The sequence below is a fragment of the Ranitomeya imitator genome, chromosome 5 (assembly GCF_032444005.1).
Source record: "Ranitomeya imitator isolate aRanImi1 chromosome 5, aRanImi1.pri, whole genome shotgun sequence".
Lineage (NCBI taxonomy): Eukaryota > Metazoa > Chordata > Amphibia > Anura > Dendrobatidae > Ranitomeya > Ranitomeya imitator.
Genome location: NC_091286.1, coordinates 161,899,777 through 161,913,275, shown reverse-complemented (window position 1 = coordinate 161,913,275; position 13,499 = coordinate 161,899,777). Strand labels below are relative to the sequence as shown.

The following is a 13,499-nucleotide window of genomic DNA, read 5'->3' as shown; positions in this document are numbered from 1 at the left end:
GGGTGTGTTGGGGTCAGTGGTGCATTGGGGTTAGGGTTGTGGTTAAGGTTGGGATTAGGGTTATGGGTGTGTTGGGGTTAGGGGTGTGTTTAGGGTTGGGATTAGGGTTAGGTGTGTGTTCGGGTTAGGAATGTGATTATGGTTAGGGTCGGGGTTAGGGTTGGAGTTAAAATTGGGCGGTTTTCACTGTTTGGGCACATCAGGGGCTCTCCAAACACGACATGGCGTCCGATCTCAATTGCAGCCAATTCTGCGTTGAAAAAGTTAAATGGTGCTCCTTCCCTTCCAAGCTCTGCCGTGCACCCAAACAATGGTTTACGCCCACATTTGGGTTATCTTCGTACTCAAAACAAATTGCACAACAACTCTTAGGGTCAAATTTTTCTTGTTACCCTTGGGAAAATAAAAATTTGGGGTCCAAAACATAATTTTTGGGGAAAAAAAGATTTTTTATTTTCACGGCTCTGCGTTATAAACTTTAGTGAAACACTTGGGGGGTTCAAAGTGCTCACCACACATCTAGATAAGTTCCCTGGGGGGGTCTAGTTTCCAAAATGGGGTCACGTGTAGGGGGTTTCTACTGTTTAGGCACATCAGTGGCTCTGCAAACGCAACGTGATGCCCTCAGACCATTCCATCAAAGTGTGCAGTCCAAAACGCCACTACTTCCCTTCCGAGCCCCGACGTGTGCCCAAACAGTAGTTTTCTCCCAGATATGGGGTATCAGTGTACTCAAGACAAATTGAACAACAGCTTTTGGGGTCCAATTTCTCCTCTTACCCTTGGGAAAAAAATTGGGGGCGAAAAGATCATTTTTGTGAAAAAAAATATGATTTTTTATCTTTATGGCTCTACATTATAAACTTCTGTGAAGCACTTGGGGGTTCAAAGTGCTCACCACACACCTAGATAAGTTCCTTAGGGGGTCTATATTCCAAAATGGTGTCATTTATTGGGGGTTTCAACTGATTAGGCACATCTGGGGTTCTCCAAATGCAAGATGGCGTCCGATCTCAATTCCAGCCAATTTTGCATTGAAAAGTCAAACGGCGCTCCTTCTCTTTCGAGCCCTGCCATGTGCCCAAACAGTTGTTTACCCCCACATTTGGGGTATCAGCGTACTCAGGACTAACTCCATAACAAATTTTGGGGTCCAATTTCTCCTGTTACCCTTGGGAAAATAAAAAATTGGGGGTGAAAATATCATTTTTTGTGAAAAAAATTATTTTTTATTTTTATGGCTCTGCATTATAAACTTCTTTGAATCACTTAATGGGTCAAAGTGCTCACCACACATCTAGATAAGTTCCCTAGGGGGTCTAATTTCCCAAATGGTGTCACTTGTGGGGAGTTTCCATTGTTTAGGCACATCAGGGGCTCTCCAAATGCGACATGGCGTCCGATCTCAATTCCAGCCAATTTTGTATTGAAAAGTCAAACGGCGCTCCTTCCCTTCCGAGCTATGCAGTGCGCCCAAACAGTGATATACCCCCACATATGGAGTATCGGCGTACTCAGGACAAATTGTACAACTTTTGCCATCCAATTTCTCCTGTTACCCTTGGTAAAATAAAACAAATTGGATCTGATGTAATTTTTTTGTGAAAAAAGGATAAATGTTCATTTTTTTTAAACATTCCAAAATTTCCAGTGAAGCACCTGAAGGGTTAACAAACTTCTTGAATGTGGTTTTGAGCACCTTGAGGGGTGCAGTTTTAAGAATGGTGTCACTTAGGGGTATTTTCTATCATATAGATCCCTCAAAGTGACTTCAAATGTGATGCGGTCCCTAAAAATAAAATGGTGTTGTAAAATGAGAAATCGTTCGTCAACTTTTAACCCTCTCTCATCTTTTTAAGTGGGAGAACTTGCACAATTGGTGGCTGACTAAATAATTTTTTCCCCCACTGTAAATCTTTTCTGCCAATTTTGTGGTCCAGCCACAATATATCAGCAAATAAATACTGTTTATTAATTTAGTAACAGGTGATTAACATAAATGGGCAAAAGTGAGGTTGTGGTCGAAGGGGGAATAGGTTAGGTGTTTGAGGTGTACATTGGTAGGTGGTAACGTTACTGAAAACGCTACTGAACAAAAACAGGCTCATCCTAGCCAAAGACAACTGACAACTTCTGTTACTGGACGGGCTACTAGACTCCCTTTTATTGGCATACGCATAGCTGTACACCTTGTATATGAGCACCAGTGGATGCCAAGCAGTGGCTTCTCCTCTTCCTCCACTTCCAGAGGTGGCACCTCAATTACCCTTGTCACAACTCTCCACCTGTCCAACTGTGGGGAACCACAGATGGGCGAGTCTGCAGAGACTCAGGTAACAGGCTCACATGTACTCTACTGTGCAGTCAGAGCAGGAAGAGGAGAAGGGTAACTCTCAGGGTGAAGAGTGGGAGAACAGAGGATGATGATGAGGTTGTAGATCTCATTAGGTGTGAACCCAGATGAACACAGTTGAGTAGCTCAGCAGAGGAGGTGAAGAAGGAGGAAGACAAAGATGTTACATTGCTGCTTCCTGCACAGACTCAGAGTGATGCAACCATGACAAGGACTGTATCCTGATAACGCTGGCTGTGGAAAGCAGCAGTCGCACCTCTGCAGTTCGCAGGGACGGCAAGGGTTGCCTAGCCTGGGCCTTTTTGAGACCACAAAGGATGACTCTACTCACATTATCTGCCAGCTGTGTAAAAAAAATCTCAATAGAGGCAAAGATTCCAATAATTTGACTACTACATGCATGAACCGGCACATGCATGATCAAAATCTGTTAGTCTGGGAATTTCCCTTTGCTAAAATGCAGCCTATTGGGCCTCGCCAACCACCAAGCTGCTTCTTCTTTCTCCTCCATCACCATGGCAAGTGTTCTCACACAAGTCTCTGGCCGCAGAACCTCCAATTGTTTACCCGCTACAGTCTGGGTGAGTGAGAGCCTATCAGCTGTTACGGAAATGGACATACCTCTTGTTTTTGACCGATCTTAGACACCGAGCATACCACCTCTTTCTCAATCTACCATAACTTATCTGCCTGCACCTCACTCACAGTCTAGCACTTTGTAGTGTACACCATACTCCACCCTCTCTCAGCACAGCAGCCAGCCCTCGGTCCTGCTGATCACATAAAAGATTTTTTCCTCCTACACATACCAAAACTAAGAGCTTGAACTTCACCATCTCCAATCTGTTGTCCATGGAAATTCTGCCTTTCTGTCTAGTGGATACAGACAGTTTCCGAAAGCTGACAGCCATCGCAGTCCCCTATTACCGGTTGCTGAGTCACCATTACTTCTCTAAGAAAGCTGTTCCTGCACTACACCAGCATGTCGCAGACAACATTGCCCATTCCTTGAAAAAATCTACAGCAGTGTCCAAAATAATAGCAGTCTAATATGACTTAACCAGGTTAATCACTGTTTTTGGTATAAATTTTATACCCACATGTCAAACAATTTACCAGTTGGTTCAGTAAATTCTAAGAAAAACAACAGACTCAGCATTCATAATCTGCATGTTATGAGTCTGTATATTAGAATAATTAATTGAAAAGGGGTGTGTTCAAAATAATAGCAGTGTGGAGTTCAATTAGTGAGGTCAATCTTTCTGTGAAGAAACAGGTGTGAATCAGGTGGCCCTTATTTTAGGGTGAAGCCAGGACATGTTGTACTGTAAATGCATTTCTCCTTGAAAGTCTAAGAAATATGGGTCATTTGAGACATTGTTCAGAAGAACAGCGTACGTTGATTAAAAATTTGATTGGAGAAAGTAAAACTTATAAAGAACTGCAGACAATGGTAGGCTGTTCAGCTAAAAATGATCTCCAAAGCTTTGAAATGGAAAAGCCTAATTAGAAAGACATGGAAGAAAAAAGGAAGGCTACCATTCCGATGATTGGAAGAATAGCCAGAATAGCAAAGGCTCAGCCAATGATCAGCTCCCGGTGTCACGGATATGTCAGAGGCCACAGACCATTGCACTGCCTCTGTCTGCAGAAAGTGTCAGTAATTTGCTTTGCAGATGAGTGGCCACCTCCCCCGATGCAAATGACTACACCTGGACCTGAGTGTTGATATACTACCTGCTTGCTGCTGGCAAGCATGGTGATATTTTCTATTTGCATTTTTTTGTTGAGGCTTGGAGAAGTAGCAGTCGGCGCTCGTTCTTTCTGGAGTTCGGAGGATGTTGGTGTTTTTCTCTGAGTCTTCTCAAGCTACAGTAAGTGTTCCCTTGTTTCGTTTGTCTATCCTAGTTGTCTTTAGCGGTAGTGAGGATTAACACGCGCCCTCATCCTGTCCTTCCGCCGATACAGGGCTTATCACCAGGGTCAGGCAGGGATGGGGATCCTGCTCGGGGATAGGTGCAGAACTTATATAGGGACGATAGGACAGACAGGGTGATGTTAGATCTGCCTAGGAGTCTCCACTTCCCCATTCCCTAGTGTTTGGTTCCACTTCCCTTATCCCTTTGTGTTGCACTTAGTCTGTCCTACACTGTGCGTGACAGTATCACCTGCCATTCACGTTTGTAAAAGAAAAAAAAATGAAAAAAAATACTGACACTTTTTTTTATGTGTTTTTTCTGTGTGTTTTTTCTTTTGCTGGGTTCATGGATCCCATTGCTGTGCTGGCAGAGCAGCTGCATAGGTTGTCCTTGGAGGTGACTGACCTTTCTTCTGAGTTTCAGCAGCAACGGCAGTGGCTGCAGGCTCCTATTGTGGGGGACATTGCAGTAAGGCGGGTCCAGCTTGAACCCAAAATTGTCCTCCCAGACAGGTTTTCTGGAGGTAGAGACAAGTTTTTTGTGTTTGAAGAGGCATGCAAATTGTACTTTAAACTGCTTCCTTACTCCTCTTGAGATGAGGCGCAACAAGTAGGAATTGTTGTTTCACTGTTGCAGGGGGAACCTCAGTCCTGGGCTTTTTCTCTACCACAGGATTCTATGTGTCTGCAGTCTGTAGAAGAGTTTTTCTGGGCCCTAGCCCTTATCTATGATGATCCTAATCGTATTTCCTTGGCTGAATCAAGGCTGCATCGCATTCAGGAAGGAAATCGTTCAGTAGAGACATATAGCTCTGAATTCTGCATGTGGTCTACTGACACCAAATGGAATGACCCACCTCTCAGAAGCCAATTCCTACAGGGCCTCAATGAAAGGTTAAAGGAAGCATTAGCAGTGTATGAAACTCTTTTGTTACTGGAGGCTGCCATGTCCTTGGCTATTCGGGTGGATAGACAAGTAAGACAATCTGCTTCTGAGCCCTCTTTCCGGGACAAGATCCCGATGTTGGAGGAAAGGATCGGGAGTGAGCCTATACTTGCGGAGTTAGAGGAACCCATGCAGTTGAGAGGGGCATTCATGTCGCATGTTTCCCCCGACATTTGCAAGAAAAAGGGTGTGTGTTTTTTTTTGTGGGAAGAAGGGACATTTTGTTGGGGAATGTCCTGCAATTCCAAAGCAAAAAGAAACTCAACTAACTTTTTGAAGACTTGAGTTTGATAATCAAGGGGTGTGTTCATCTTCAACCTGCAAATCTTGTTTTGTCCTGACAGACATTTTTTCAGACCTTCTCTCTAGCACCACCTTTGCTGTGTTTATAGACAGTGAAGCTGGAGTCAATATTGTAGATGCTGAGATTGCTAGAACTCATGATTTTGTCTGCTTTAACTCCGCTAAACCTATTCCTATTTGCGCCATCGACCAAGCACACCTTGCACAAATTGTTCATAAGATAAGACTGAAGGTCAGGTCTTTTCATTATGAAGTAATCCCTTGTTATGTCCTGAAGGCTCTCCACGCTCCATTGGTTCTGGGTTTGCCCTGGTTGGTGAAGCACAATCCAACTGTGGATTGACAATGCAGAGAGATGGTAAAGTGGGAAGAATACTGTCATGGTATCTGCTTAAAGGTTTCCCCTTCTGCTGTGTTCTTACCAGCATTTTTGTCTGACTTGGAGGACCCTGTCTTAAAGATACAGTGTTTTGGTTATAGCTCTTTGTCGAGCCGAGTGAGCTGCTCTACCACACCGCAAAGTCCCACTGTTCACATGTACTGAAGTGGATACAATTTGCCAAAGAACACATCAACTGGCCTAAAGAGAAAGTGAGAAACATTTTGTGTACTGATGAAAGTAAAATTGTTCTTTTTGAGTCCAAGAGCTGCAGACAGTTCATTAGACGACCGCCAAACTCTGCATTAAAGCCACAGTACACCCTGAAGACAGTAAAGCATGGTGGCGCAAGCATCATGATATGGGCATGTTTCTCTTACTATGGTGCTGGACCTTTTTACCGCATACCAGGGATCATAGACAAGTTTTCATATATTAAAATAATTGAAGAGGTCATGTTGCCTTATGCTGAAAAGGATATGCCCTTGAAATGAGTATTTCAACAAGACAACAACCCTAAACACACCAGTAAACAAGCAAAATTTGGGTTCCAGTCCAACAAAATAGAGGTTTTGGAGTGGCCAGCCAAATCCCCAGACCTTGATCCAATAGAACAATTGTGAGGTGACATTAAAAAAATTGCTGTTTCTGAGGCAAAGCCAACAAATGCCAAAAAATTGTGGGATGTAGTCATGAATCCTGAGCTGGAATAACAGTTGACAGGTGCAGAAGTTGGTTGACACTATGCAACATAGCTGTGAAGCAGTTCTAAAAAACTGTGGGTATACAACTAAATATTAGGTTAGTGATTCACAGGAATGCTAAATCCTCAAAAAATAGTACACATTGTGAGTTTGTAAAGACAAATACAGACACTGTTCTTTTTAAAGATGATCACAGTGTTCCGGCGGTATAGGGAAGCATCGCGCAGGGAGGGGGCTCCCTGCGTGCTTCCCTGAGACCCCCTGAGCAACGCGATGTGATCGCTTTGCTCCGAGGGTCTCCTACCTCCTCCTCCCTGCAGGACCCGGATCCAAAATGGCCGCGGGGCTACTTCCGGGTCCTGCAGGGAGGTGTCTTACAAGCGCCTCCTCAGAGTAGGCGTCTGTAAGCCTCCAGCAGTGCACGTCAGATCGCTCATCTGACACAGTGCACAGCAAAGTGTCAGATCAGTGATCTGACCCTAAACATGATCCCCTTCCCCCTGGGGCAATGTTATAAAGTAAAAAAAAAATATTCACACATGTAAAAAAAAAAAAAAATTCCTAAATAAAGAAAAAAAAATATTGTTCCCATAAATACATTCCTTTATCTAAAAAAAACAAAACAAAAAAACAATAAAAGTACACATATTTAGTATTGCCGCGTCTGTAACGACCCAACCTATAAAACTGTCCCACTAGTTAACCCCTTCAGTGATCACCGTAAAAAAAGAGACAAAAAAACAACGCTTTATTATCATACCGTCGAGCAAAAAGTAGAATAACACGCGATCAAAAATACGGATATAAATAACCATGGTATCGCTGAAAACGTTATCTTGTCCCACAAAAAACAAGCCACCATACAGCGTCATCAGTGAAAAAATAAAAAAGTTATTGTCCTCAGAATAAAGCGATGCAAAAATAATTATTTTTTATATAAAATAGTTTTTATTGTATAAAACCGCCAAAACATAAAAAAAATATAAATGAGGTATCGCTGTAATCATACTGACCCGAAGAATAAAACTGCTTTATCAATTTTACCAAACGTGGAATGGTATAACCCCCCCCAAAAGAAATTCATGAATAGCTGGTTTTTCGTCATTCTGCCTCACAAAAATCGGAATAAAAAGCAACCAAAAAATGTCACGTGCCCAAAAATGGTACCAATAAAAACATCAACTCGTCCCGCAAAAAAACAAGATCTCACATGACTCTGTGGACCAAAAGATGGAAAAATTATAGCTCTCAAAATGTGGTAACGCAAAAAATATTTTTTGCAGTAAAAAGCGTCTTTTAGTATGTGACAGCTGCCAATCATAAAAATCCGCTAGATAACCCGCTATAATAGTAAATCAAACCCCCATTCATCACCCCCTTAGTTAGGGAAAAATTGAAAAATTAAAAAAAGTATTTATTTCCATTTTCCCATTAGGGTTATGGCTAGGGTTAGGGCTAAGGTTAGGGCTAGGGTTAGGGTTGGGGCTAGGGTTAGGGTTGGGGCTAGGGTTACGGTTGGGGCTAGGGTTAGAGCTAGGGTTAGGGTTGGGGTTAGGGCTACAATTAGGGTTGGGGCTAAAGTTAGGGTTGGGGCTAAAGTTAGGGTTGGGGCTAAAATTAGGGTTGGGGCTAAAGTTAGGGTTAGGGTTGGGGCTAAAGTTAGGGTTAGCATTGGGGCTAAAGTTAGGGTTAGGGTTGGGGCTAAAGTTAGGGCTTGGATTACATTTACGGTTGTGATTAGGGTAAGGGGTGTGTCAGGGTTAGGGGTGTGGTTAGGGTTATGGTTGGGATTAGGGTTGTGTTGGAGTTAGGGGTGTGGTTAGGGTTGGGATTGGGGTTAGAGGTGTGGTTGGGGGTTGGGATTACGGGTGTGTTGGGGTTAGGGGTGTGGTTGGAATTAGGGTTAGGGGCATGTTCGGGTTAAGGGTGTGGTTGGGGTTATTGTTATGGTTGGGATTAGGGTTAGGGGTGTGTTTGGGTTAGAGTCTCAGTTACAATTGGGGGTTTCCACTGTTTAGGCACATCAAGGGCTCTCCAAACGCGACATGGCATCCGATCTCAATTATAGCCAAAAATTGTGTTGAAAAAGTAAAACAGTGCTACTTCCGAGCTCTCGTGTGCCCACATATTGGGTATCAGCGTACTCAGGACAAATTGGACAACAACTTTTGGAGTCCAATTTCTCTTGTTACTCTTGGAAAAAAAATTGGGGGGCTAAAAAAACATTTTTGTGGGAAAAAAATTATTTTTTATTTTCACGGCTCTGCGTTAAACTGTAGTGAAACACTTGGGGGTTCAAAGTTCTCACAACACATCTAGATAAATTCCTTGGGGGGTCTAGTTTCCAATATGGGGTCACTTGTGGGGGGTTTCTACTGTTTAGGTACATCAGGGGCTCTACAAATGCAATGTGATGCTTGCAGACCAATCCATCTAAGTCTGCATTCCAAATGGCGCCCCTTCCCTTCCGAGCTCTGCCATGCGCCAAAACGGTTTACCCCCACATATGGGGTATCGGCGTACTCAGGACAAATTGTGCAACAACTTTTGGGGTCCATTTTCTACTGTTACCCTTGGTAAAATAAAACAAATTGGAGCTGAAATAATTTTCTTGTGAAAAAAGTTAAATGTTTTTGTTTTTTTAAACATTCCAAAAATTCGTGTGAAACACCTGAAGGGTTAATAAACTTCTTGAATGTGGTTTTGAGCACCTTGAGTGGTGCAGGTTTTAGAATGGTGTCACACTTGGTTATTTTCTATCATATAGACCCCTCAAAGTGACTTCAAACGTTATGTGGTCCCTAAAAAAAATGATGTTGTAAAAATGAGAAATTGCTGGTCAACTTTTAACCCTTATAACTCCCTAACAAAAAAAATTTTGGATCCATAATTATGCTGATGTAAAGTAGACAAGTGGGAAATCTTATCTATTAAGTATTTTGTGTGACATATCTCTGTGATTTAAGGGTATAAAAATTCAAAGTTGGAAAATTGCTAAATTTTCAAAATTTTTGCCAAATTTCTGTTTTTTCACAAATAAACGCAGGTAATATAAAAGAAATTTTACAACTGTCATGAAGTACAATATGTCCTGAGAAAACAATGTCAGAATCATCAAGATCCGTTGAAGCATTCCAGAGTTATATCCTCATAAAAGGACAGTGGTCAGAATTGTAAAAATTGGCCCGGTCATTAACGTGCAAACCACCCTTGGGGGTAAAGGGGTTAATGTTTTGCTGTGGTATGACTATCTGGATTAAAGGGATAATCATTCAAAGTGTGAAAATTGCGATTTTTTTTACATTTTTTTTTAAATTTCTGATACTTTTATAAATAAACATAAAGCATATCGACCTAAATTTACCATTATCATAAAGTATAAAATGTCACAAAAAAACATTCTCAAAATCACTGGGATTTGTTCTTGCATTCCAGAGTTATTACTACATAAAGTGACACGGTCAGATTTAAAAAATGTGGCTGTCATTAAGGGGTTGAACATTTTTTATGCATTAAATACTCATGCCGCTAATCTATGTAACCCTTGTTTTATCACTAGATCCGGTGAAACATTTTTTTCAGCAGATATTAAAGCTGTAACACAAGCAATAGCATCACTTGGTAAGATGTCTAAAAAATTGATTTTTTATAGATGGTTGTATGTGTAAATTATATTTAACAACATAGTCTATTTAAATAAAGTCATAAAAATATTAACTACATAGTCATTTTAACTTTGCATTTCTTATTAGCTAGATTGCAGTCACTTTATTATCAATCTGCACCTCACAACTCAAGAATTATTTTAAAAATTCGAAGGGTGATTTCACATTGCGATTTTCTCCACGTTCGTGGGTCCCGTCAAGACTTGTGTCCGACCCACTCTCCAAAACAGGATGCTGACCTATGTACCGATGGGCCATAAACTATAATGGTTCCAGCAGAGTGAACGTGCGCTATGTCGTCCATCATTTTCAGGCATGAACGCCTACTGGAGGCAGGCACTCAGACATAGTAGACTGCATCAGGGTCTCCATCCCAGTAGATGTATACGCCCAAAAATAATGCACATCAGAGCTCACGTTCGCTCTGCCTGCACCATTATAGTCTATGACCCTGTCGGCTTATACTCCTGAATCCCGTTACAGGGGGTTCCGGAGAAAGCCAAATGTGAAAGCACCCTAACTCTTTATCAGGACTGTAGAAATCCAAACAGACAGGTAGTCAATCTGTCTTTTGAGACCCCGGTACCAAAGTTTTTTGATTGCATTCAAAATAGTGAACAAGCTCATTTTCCTCACTGATGATTATTCTGTGACTCTGATTCTACATTCTGTCTTGCATGTAATTATCAGCCAGTGAAATGTTAATAATACAGTGGGATTTTGAGGGGTTTTGAAAGTGATTTTGAGACTTAGGTCTATTTCCGACATCTGTGAAATACATGTATGTTATGTCATTTTGACAGATACAGCATCTACTCATTGTAATTTATGATGCTATTCATGGGTTTTGCTTGTATTTTGCTGACCGTGTCTGTTGTTGAACCACGTTCAGAAAAAAAATTACACATACAAGTGTATAGTTACAGTACTTGGATGGTATCAGTGTGCTATCCGTTTTTAGCATTGTAGTGGACAGGAGAAGTTTGGTGATTTTTATTTTATTATTGTAAGAAAATGAGAACATCGCTAATGGAAAAAATGGACATACTGATGAAAGCCTGATCCAGCATAATGATGAAAATCAGTCTATTTTTTCATATATGTGAAAAATCACTGACACCTGAATGAGTCAAATTTTTATGTAAAAAAAAAAAACAGTCAAGGTTTCATAAATGTATTTGGATATAATTTTCAGCAGTGTTTGATGAGTGTGTCAGTTGTTACTATCAGTGTTTTATCAGTGTTTATTCACATGTGAAAAAAAAAATTACAAAGCTTCTCTTATACAGTGAGTACTGAAAGTATTCAGACCTCTTTAAATTTGTCACTCTTTTTCATTGCAGTTATATGGTAAGTTCCAAAAAGTTAATTTTTTTTCTCATTAATGTACAATGCCTACAAGTAGTATTCAACCCCCTGCAGATTTAGCAGGTTTAATAAGATGCAAATAAGTTAGAGCCTTCAAACTTCAAACAAGAGCAGGATTTATTAACAGATGCATAAATCTTACAAACCAAAAAGTTTTGTTGCTCAGTTAAATTTTTATAAATTTTAAACATAAAAGTGTGGGTCAATTATTATTCAACCCCTAGGTTTAATATTTTGTGGAATAACCTTTGTTTGCAATTACAGCTAATAATCGTCTTTTATAAGACCTGATCAGGCCGGCACAGGTCTCTGGAGTTATCTTTGCCCACTCCTCCATGCAGATCTTCTCCAAGTTATCTAGGTTCTTTGGGTGTCTCATGTGGACTTTAATCTATAGCTCCTTCCACAAGTTTTCAATTGGGTTAAGGTCAGGAGACTGACTAGGCCACTGCAACACCTTGATTTTTTGCCTCTTGAACCAGGCCTTGGTTTTCTTGGCTGTGTGCTTTGGGTCGTTGTCTTGTTGGAAGATGAAATGACGACCCATCTTAAGATCCTTGATGGAGGAGCGGAGGTTCTTGGCCAAAATCTCCAGGTAGGCCATGCTATCCATCTTCCCATGGATGCGGACCAGATGGCCAGGCCCCTTGGCTGAGAAACAGCCCCACAGCATGATGCTGCCACCACCATGCTTGACTGTAGGGATGGTATTCTTGGGGTCGTATGCAGTGCCATCCAGTCTCCAAACGTCACGTGTGTGGTTGGCACCAAAGATCTCGATCTTGGTCTCATCAGACCAGAGAACCTTGAACCAGTCAGTCTCAGAGTCCTCCAAGTGATCATGAGCAAACTGTAGACGAGCCTTGACATGACGCTTTGAAAGTAAAGGTACCTTACGGCTCGTCTGGAAGGGAGACCATTGCGGTGGAGTACGTTACTTATGGTATTGACTGAAACCAATGTCCCCACTGCCATGAGATCTTCCCGGAGCTCCTTCCTTGTTGTCCTTGGGCTAGCCTTGACTCTTCGGACAAGCCTGGCCTCGGCACGGGAGGAAACTTTCAAAGGCTGTCCAGGCCGTGGAAGGCTAACAGTAGTTCCATAAGCCTTCCACTTCCGGATGATGCTCCCAACAGTGGAGACAGGTAGGCCCAACTCCTTGGAATGGTTTTGTACCCCTTGCCAGCCTTGTGTCCCTCCACGATCTTGTCTCTGATGGCCTTGGAATGCTCCTTTGTCTTTCCCATGTTGACCATGTATGAGTGCTGTTCACAAGTTTGGGGAGGGCCTTAAATAGTCAGAAAAGGCTGGAAAAAGAGATAATTAATCCAAACATGTGAAGCTCATTGTTCTTTGTGCCTGAACTACTTCTTAATACTTTAGGAGAACCAAACAGAATTCTGGTGGGTTGAGAGGTTGAATAATAAATGACCCTCTGAAAAGACTTTTCACAATTTAAAAAAAAAATAAACAAAGAAATAACATTCTTTTTTGCTGCAGTGCATTTCACACTTCCAGGCTTATCTACAGTCCAAATGTCACAATGCAAAGTTAATTCCAAATGTGTAAACCTGCTAAATCTGCAGGGGGTTGAATACTACTTGTAGGCACTTGTACAATCTGCACCTCATCTTGACTGAAAAAAAAGAAATGTAGAAATTTTTTGCAAATTTATTAAAAAATAAAAACTGAAATATCACATGGTCATAAGTATTTAGACTCTTTGCCCAGTTTTGAGTAGAAGCACCCTTTTGAGTTAGTACAGCCACGAGTCTTCTTGGGAATGGTGCAACAAGTTTTTCACACCTGGATTTGGGGATCCTCTGCCATTCTTCCTTGCAGATCCTCTCCAGTTCCATCAGG

The 13,499-nt window shown here is 41.5% G+C and overlaps 1 protein-coding gene across 2 annotated transcripts in view; it reads left to right on the top strand.

Annotated features, from left to right (window-relative positions):
• Window positions 1–13,499, top strand: part of LOC138681618 (dihydroxyacetone phosphate acyltransferase-like) — a 258,128-nt gene that overhangs the window by 208,962 nt on the left and 35,667 nt on the right. For both annotated transcript variants that reach the window (XM_069769275.1, XM_069769276.1), the window contains exon 15: window positions 10,163–10,224. In XM_069769275.1, the coding sequence (XP_069625376.1) occupies window positions 10,163–10,224 (62 nt within the window). The remainder of the gene's footprint in view (window positions 1–10,162; window positions 10,225–13,499) is intronic.